General features: G+C 41.2%; 1 protein-coding gene across 1 annotated transcript; it reads right to left on the bottom strand.

Moving 5' to 3' along the window:
* Positions 1-204: 204 nt before the first annotated feature.
* tmed10 (transmembrane p24 trafficking protein 10) lies at positions 205-7,638 on the bottom strand. The gene is made up of 5 exons (XM_076083706.1): positions 7,400-7,638; positions 6,360-6,480; positions 4,030-4,103; positions 2,170-2,296; positions 205-1,607 (listed from the first exon to the last, which is right to left on the bottom strand). Exons 1-5 carry the CDS (start codon positions 7,574-7,576, stop codon positions 1,486-1,488), a joined length of 621 nt encoding a protein of 206 aa, XP_075939821.1. The 5' UTR covers positions 7,577-7,638; the 3' UTR covers positions 205-1,485.
* Positions 7,639-7,917: the final 279 nt, after the last annotated feature.

The following is a 7,917-nucleotide window of genomic DNA, read 5'->3' as shown; positions in this document are numbered from 1 at the left end:
TAAACATTTGGATATATTCTGAATATTTGTTATTTTACACTTTTAACTATTTCCTCCTGTAGTAATTTGCATATATCACTCACAACACTGATATTACAGCCTAGTTTGTGGGGTGATAAAATGCTTTTTAATGTCTAAAACCACCTTTTAGTCCCCACATATCAGTATCACATGTGGGAAATACATGCTAGACTACTCCATAACTAATGTAAATCCATCCAATATTTTATTGAATAAAAGCCCAACACAAATTTACAAAATTTGTCAGTCAACATAAAAATCATTGATTGCGCACAACTCGCATGCTCATAGTTAAAAATGTACCCGCGACAGATGCCTCAATTAATCCCGGTCAAAAACATATCTGAAAATTTGCAACCACCCACATCCTCATGTAACCCAGGCCTCATAAGTAGGCCTATTTCTAAAGAAAAGCAGCACGCTGGATGGATCGGCACTATAATTAGGAAGAGATATTTTGAAAAATGCAAATGTTACCAGTGTGTGAATAAAAGGAGCGCTGAAAGGATATTTCAGAAAGTGTTTGGATTACCAACATTAAATTTACTGTCAAAACCTCAAGACTTGCGAGTATATATGTGAATTGTATCATAGAAGTCGGGTTGGTTAAATTACTAATAGCCACGTACAAACAATATGATGCTGCAAACTCCTTCGTACGGACAAGGTTTTTGGTTTGTGGCTACTTTTGATTTGTGAAAAATGAATGTTCAGGTGTTTCAAAAACAATTAGAACATGCAGGAGCTCATAGAAGTGACCTTATTTATAACTGCATAAGAGATTACTTTGACAACTCACAACCCGCCCCCCCCCAAAAAATATACCTGTCGAAGCAACTAAGTAGCATTTACAATATGAAAACAAACTAAAGACACGGTTCAATTTAGCTACCAAACATGTATGCAAATTATGTGACATAACACAGAAGTTCAGTGGTTGCTAATTTTCTGCAAGTAACAACAAACAGCCTTCACTTGATAAAAGGGCACCAGGATCTAGTTAGCTTGGCATGGCTAAGAATGTGTACATTAACAGAAGGGCAAAAAGACATTCACTCATGGCACATCCATTCAAATTGAGCTCAAAATCAAACATCGCTGTTCAACTGGTTGAGGGGACAAGTTCTTATTCAGTAAGCTGCAACATTCAAAAACAGTGCAGACAGAAAAGTGAAGTACCATGAAATGGACATATCTCACTAATGCAGTGACATACACCCCCCACGTCTCACAGTGCATTTCTCCCTACAGCGCTTTTATTGTTTCAAACCACTCAATAAGCAGGTGAATCATTTTGTTTTTTTCTCAGAGGACAACCGTGACATTGTGAAAACTAGAATTTGAGCCCCTGAACCTGACTTGCTGTTTGCTGAAGCTCGTCCAAGGAGGGTGGATGTTGGGATGTGTTGGCCGGCTAACCGACAGGCCGCTTCCCCCACGAGTTAAGGGAGCTAGGGCCCCGATCTACTCGATCAGCTTCTTTGCTTTGAAGAAGCGCCGCAAGTAGAAGACCTGCCATGTAGCCAGCCCGATAAGACAGCACATGGAGAATATGCTGAAGTACAGCACACGTGTGTTGGTGGACTCTGGGGGGGGGAAAGAAAGAAAGAAAGAAAGAGAAAAAGAGAAAGAGAAAGAGAAAGAGAAAGAGAGAGAGAGAGTTACTGGTGAAGAAATAATACTTTTTCTTCATGCAATGACCTAACCAACAAAACAGACAATTTTAGGTAGTTTTAGGGTGTTGAGAAGAAAGTAAGTCAGCATTACTTTGAGCGATTCTGCTGAATATTAAGTAAAAATGCTAAACAGCTCATTAGAGCGTAGCCATGCGGGAAAACAAATAGTGGAACTACTCAAACTGCAAAACAGACATGTCCAAAAGTTGATTAACCAGGCAATTAATCAGGCGTTGTTACCCTCCTTCAACTGCAGGCAAACAACAACCAATCTGTCAGAAACATTTTTTTTCTGGTTTTGTGTTTATCTGTAGTCTTCAGCTTCCATCTTCATCTTTTTAACCCGTTTCTCTCCCGTATCAGTTTGGCATCCTGGATGTATTCTTCAAAAGCAGACCTTTCTGCGATCTCTTTTTGTGGGTAGTACACGGAGGCAGGGCTAAGGAAAGGGTCAATTGCATTGTTTTCTTACCGTTGGTGTCTCGCATCTCCTCCTCTCTCTTCTTCATGTAAGCAAAATCATTGACAATGGACTCTGACAGGTCCTCCAGTCGCCTCAGCTCGACCTCAAGGGGCTTCAGCTTCTCCACCTTGGCAATCTGGAGAGACAAAAACAGAAGCAACTTAATCCAGAGACAAGTGATGCCTGAGAAGACGATGGAGGGAAAGATAGAACTACTCTTGAAGCGGTACCATTATATACTTTGTCCAGCAGGTGTCACTCTTAGGCTATGAACTCTGGTCAAGTCAATGATATTTGTACAGCCTAACATCACAAATGTGCCTCAAGAAGGAGCACAGCTTGTGTGTTTTGATCAAACTGTGGTTTGCCATCTACTCCTGCTCATTTAGGCGGGTGAGAAAGCAGCCTTTTGAACTCTGGTGGGAAGTGAACAGCTGCACCGCCGGAGAAGGCGGAGCCCAAAATGGACCAACCACAGGATTCTGTGATATGAATGTGTGAAGTGGACAAATGTTTGTTGTTATTTTATAAATGATTGAAGTCCCATTGCAATCTCAACCAATAATGCTCACAACAACTATTGCTCTTTTAGCTCAATTTGCTGTCAGCCACAAGAATGAACGTGTTCTCTGTATGCTGTTGAAGATGCAGGACAGGTCACCAAACCTGCCCAGTGAACAGGTCACCTGTCAGTCCATGTGACTTGTGTTTACAACTTTTGACACTTAATTAACACCTAAACAGCAACAAAGCATAGTTCTCCCTTTTGTCCAGACCAAATTAACCAAATTATAGCCTTAAACGGTGCAGCAGCCCAAGACGTGGTGATTTTCCCTTTGTGGATGTTGCATAGTAAAATGTGCCAAGTACACATTGCCAAACATTGGGTAAGAGACGGGGACTCTTTGAGCAATACATCATGTACAGAACAGCTTGCACATTTTTCTAAAACACACCCATCTACGTAGGTGAATACAAATTCAGCTCCACCCTCACGACAGGTAAGCCCACGCGAGCGCTCCCTGAACACACACAATAGGACAGAACATCATGTTTGTGCAACAGGAGTTGTAATACTGTACTTATTATTATGTGTTGCCTGAGTGATCCATTCTCAGAAGAAACACCAAGTAATGCAAGAGATGATGCACAACGATGTGTCCCAACTTAGATAAATATTGACAGAAAAGGAGCTCCTCCACTGATCTCCTTATTTTATGCAACGGGGCACCTCGACGTCATTATGTTTCGACAATGACCACTTGGCAATGCCACTAAGGTTCCCCCTCAGGTAAACACGTTTAGCTCCGTCAGCACAATTGCTGTAGTTTGTACTGTTAGCACTTTTAGCACCGTTAGCTACAACTCGCCTGCTCAGGCTTCGACATGTTGAGAGCTGCTGAAAGGTAATCAAAATGATCCCAATCTCGTATTAGGCACCTTTAATGTGGCATAATTGTACGTTATGCAGTATATCCTGCAGTTTCCACAGCTCAACTTGATTTATTATTCTCATGAACTGCTTATTTTGATATTGTATAACAGTTACAGGAAATGGAATGTGTAACTGATCTCATTTTGTTTGATAAATGACGGCCTTTATCCTGCCGAGGGGTATACTTGCAAATGTAACCGAGTGGGTCAATCTGCAATTTCTTATTTAGGACAATTGGGTGACCTGTAACACTTCCATAAGGCTCAGAAATGTATTAAAGTGGAACTGCTTACTATTTTAAACCGGAACAGTGAATACATGTAGTGACATCCCTGCTGCGAGACCAATGGCCCACATCCACGACCGCGTCTCCAAACTGCAAGTCATTATCTGCAGAATCTGTATTTTTGTAACAACAGAAAGTAAACACTTACCTCTTCGTAGTTTTTAGCCTCCACACCATGCTTCATGTCCAGATTGACCAGCTGGTCGGGCACTCTTCCAGTCCCTAGTTAAAAAGAGCAGAGAATCTAGCATCATAGGCATATAACCGAAATACAACATTTTGAATTGTGTTCACTCACTATGCTTTGTAAACGTGGCCTAGATCCAGAAAGCCTTCATTTAAATAAACTAAGAAACCAACTAAGAAGCTTTTCACTGTCATTCCATGTCCTTATTTTTCAACAAACTGGAGCAAAACATTTCTCACAAACTCAGACTCAAATCTTACTCAATAAGTCATAAACTAATTGTGCCTGTTGATATTAATACTCTTTATGTATATTTTTCAGTGAAAGAATAGTTAGGGCTGTCCTCGACCAACACTCATAAGATTTCGTAAACGATTAGTGAATCTAAAAGTATCTCCACAAAGAATGACACAAAAGCACAACTTTAAATCTTGTGTTTATCAGAGATGTGCTCATGAGTTTCTTGGAAATAAGTGATTCAGCATGAAAAGGCATTGGAAAACAATGACTAATCAACTAAAGAAATCTTAGTTGACGAAGACCAAAACAACCAATTACTCAACTAATTGACTAAGGCCCTGTCCACATTACTCCGTATTTGCTACGTTTACACTGAGCGCCCACACTACGCCGGAGTTTTGGAGCACCCTAAACGGAGGAATCTGAAAACTCCGCCGAGGTTGGAGGTATTTGAGAACTCCGGGGTTGCGTTTGCGTGTGGACGGTCGTATACGGATGTGCTTAGAAAAAATTACGCCCACACCCGTGTTCGCTACTGGATTGGTTCTTGGCAACCATGACGTCTCCGTCCCTGATTCGTCACACTCACTATCACGTGACCCGTACCCGGAAGAAAACAAACTGGGCTACCAGCGATTCATTTCAATATGGATAACTAATTGCAAGCGTTGCTGCTAGCACAACAGCTAGCAGCTGTTGTGCAGTAAAAGTCTGCATTTCTGTGGAGGTAGCAGCTGTTATTGGAGTGATTAGCGAGCGGCGTGACCGTCATCAGCCCTATGGAGCAGCTCGTTGTTTTTAGATTCTAATGACAAGACACGCTGCACTAACGTTTTACTTCTTCCGTTTGGTAGCCTTGAGAGACCTTAGTCTGTAAGTATGTATTTATGAAGCATGAAAAGATGTACGTAGATATATTCTATTCGCGTGTTTAGTATAACATTTGTGTTGTATTAAATGCTAATCGCGGTTAGCATTTCTCCATTGGCAGTAATGTTAAAATTAGCTTAGAAGCTAGCTAGGCGGACATGTTACATGCTGGCTATATCATGGATTGTTGTTTTGTATTCATGTAATGTGTATAGGGACAGTTTGTAAAGCCATATTTCATATTGTGTTTCCACAGTTTTACAAATAAGAAAGATTCACACTGAAGTCTTGAAACTCTTCTATGGATTCCATGGTCTTTATTTCACGGATCTACTGTTAGCGATCTGCTAAGCTTTCCTGCACGAAGCAAGAGCAGAATAGAGTGAGAGACGTGTGTTGACTACATTGATGGACCCATATTCTAGTAAACGTTTACGTGTAAGTGTTGATTTTAAAGTAAATTTGATGTGAGAGAGAGATAAACCCGCATCGCTGTAATGCTAATCGCGGTTAGCATTTCTCCATTGGCGGTAATGTTAAAATTAGCTTAGAAGCTAGCTAGGCGGACATGATGTCCAGAGCTACTAGTGAGAACAGACATCAACAACACGGAGGAAACGAATGAGAGACCACATTGATGGACCCATAATCTAGTAAACGTTTACGTGTAAGTGTTGATGTTAAAGTAAATTTGATGTGAGAGAGAGAGAGAGAGAGAGCGAGAGACCCGCAGTTCTGTAACTACGTCTGAAAAATAAAACTTCTAAAACTTTCCACGAACTGTGTATGTTTGAGTTTATAGAGTGAGGTTTTAGAGAAAGATCTTAAGTATCAAATACAACCTTTCATTATTAAAGACTACTTTATTACTCTGTCGTATTTTTTTTTTTTAACTAAGCAAGCAATCCACTTCCTGTTTACACCGTCACGCGCATGCCCAGTGTACGTTAATGGTCACGTGCTGTCCGCCTTCGAAGGCTGCCGTGTGGACGCAGATCAACTCGAGAATGATGCTGAAACTCCCGTGTGGACGGAGATCGTTTCTATTTGACAAATCTGCATCCAAGGAGAAACGGAGTAATGTGGACAGGGTCTGAGAGGGGGCATAACTAGGAATTTTTAATAACGTGGAATTTGCTGAGTGAGAAATGAATGATAGTTTTGTGCGTGTGAACACTTACCCATGGGTGATTTGCTCTCAAAGCACACCTCAAACATGTCATAGTCCTCCGTGGTGAATGCAAACTTCCCTTTAACTGCATCTTCCTTGGAGTAAAGAGTGTGGCTGGAGGAATCTGTGATCTAAAGAAAGTTAAAGAAAATAATGAAATAAAATGTAATGATTTCAACTTGCGCTCCCGGTAATTGCATTTTACTTTTTTTAAATGTCTGTTCTTTTGTAGATTACACTATAAATTTAAAAACAGAAAACATAATAAAACTAACAGTTACGTAAAGCTCCAATTGACTGCATACAAACTAGTGTAAACATTAATAAAGGCTGGTGATTACCTCATTAATATCAAACCAGTCGTGTCGATTGTTATTTGGCAGCTGTTAGAATATGGAGACTTCCAAAATCCTTTACTTGAGTAACTAACGTTAATAGGTTCATTACATTTATTTTGTAAGATTGACCACCCTTGTATGACGTATGGAGGAAATCTTAAGACCTCATTCATTAAAAAAATATAACAGTGACGTCACACAAATAAAGCTACAAGCTGTCATTGACATGTAGGCTAGCTGAGGTTGCTAACGTCGTTAGCTTCTTGACTACAAGCTGCTCCTGTAAGACTGACGTGTAACAGCAGCAGTGGCGAGCCGGTGACAGTGAACAGGATTATTCCACATGATACAATAACCCAATACTAGTGACATAAACACCACGATATGTGAATAAAGCAGTGTGCATTGGTGCGTGTTAGAAATTGCTTTTTTAACAATATTGTTAGCACGCATTGAAGTTAGCTAGCTAGCTAATTAGCAACTAAAAACCAGGAAGACGTGTTTTTTGGGGCCTAGATTAGCTACAATGCTAACAACAGTTGTCACCAATTGCAGCCGCACTCCACCAACAGTTGAGACTATTTTATCACACGCTATTGGTTTAATTTGTAGCGGTAGTGTAATTAAACATAGACGTTAAGAAACTGGAGCCACGTCGGCCTCAACACAGACCGGTTACGTTAACGTTAGCTAGTCGCAGGTCTGTGCTTACCTTCAGATTAGTTTTGGTGTCCGCCTGTTCGGATATCTCATACTCCCCCGTGACGAGGACGTCTTTGTGGATCTCCTCCCGTAGACACTTTCTCGAGTTGACCGGTAAAAAGAAAGAAATGGAAAATACCGATTCAATAAGAACCGGTAGCAACAGTATCGCAGCGATTCGAGCCATGGCTACCCTCAACCTACCGACCAACTAGCCCGTGCCAGCCAGCCAGTTTAACACCGAGTTCCAGCTCACACAACCGGTCTGACTGAGCCCTCTAGCGCCGCCACTGGCCTGGAGGAACAAGCGCAACTACCGACTCTTCCCCCGTGAGGTTGTAGTGGGTTCAACCTGTGTGTGCATGGCCGTATACATCTGTTTGTGTCCCCTGGATGTCTGGCCAGATGCACACTTTGCCTTCTTATTGGTTTGGCCTCGTCTGCAACGTTACAAGCACTGGGGAACAATTCATTTGCCAACATTAAAAAAAGTCCTAGTGATGCAATTCGAGCACAGAAGCTCTTCTT

This window comes from Anarhichas minor, unplaced genomic scaffold (assembly GCF_050575085.1).
Source record: "Anarhichas minor isolate MPS153535 unplaced genomic scaffold, ASM5057508v1 ptg000136l, whole genome shotgun sequence".
Lineage (NCBI taxonomy): Eukaryota > Metazoa > Chordata > Actinopteri > Perciformes > Anarhichadidae > Anarhichas > Anarhichas minor.
Note: the sequence above shows the minus strand (reverse complement) of the source record. Positions and strands in the feature narration are given on the sequence as shown.

Coding starts and splice junctions, on each gene's coding strand:
- tmed10 (XM_076083706.1), bottom strand. CDS start 7,576: ATGGCTCGAATCGCTGCGATACTGTTGCTACCGGTTCTTATTGAATCG. Junction 4,104..6,359: donor TGAGAGCAAATCACCCATGG/GTAAGTGTTCAC, acceptor CTTTTTAACTAG/GGACTGGAAGAGTGCCCGAC. Junction 1,608..2,169: donor GGAGATGCGAGACACCAACG/GTAAGAAAACAA, acceptor TCCCCCCCCCAG/AGTCCACCAACACACGTGTG.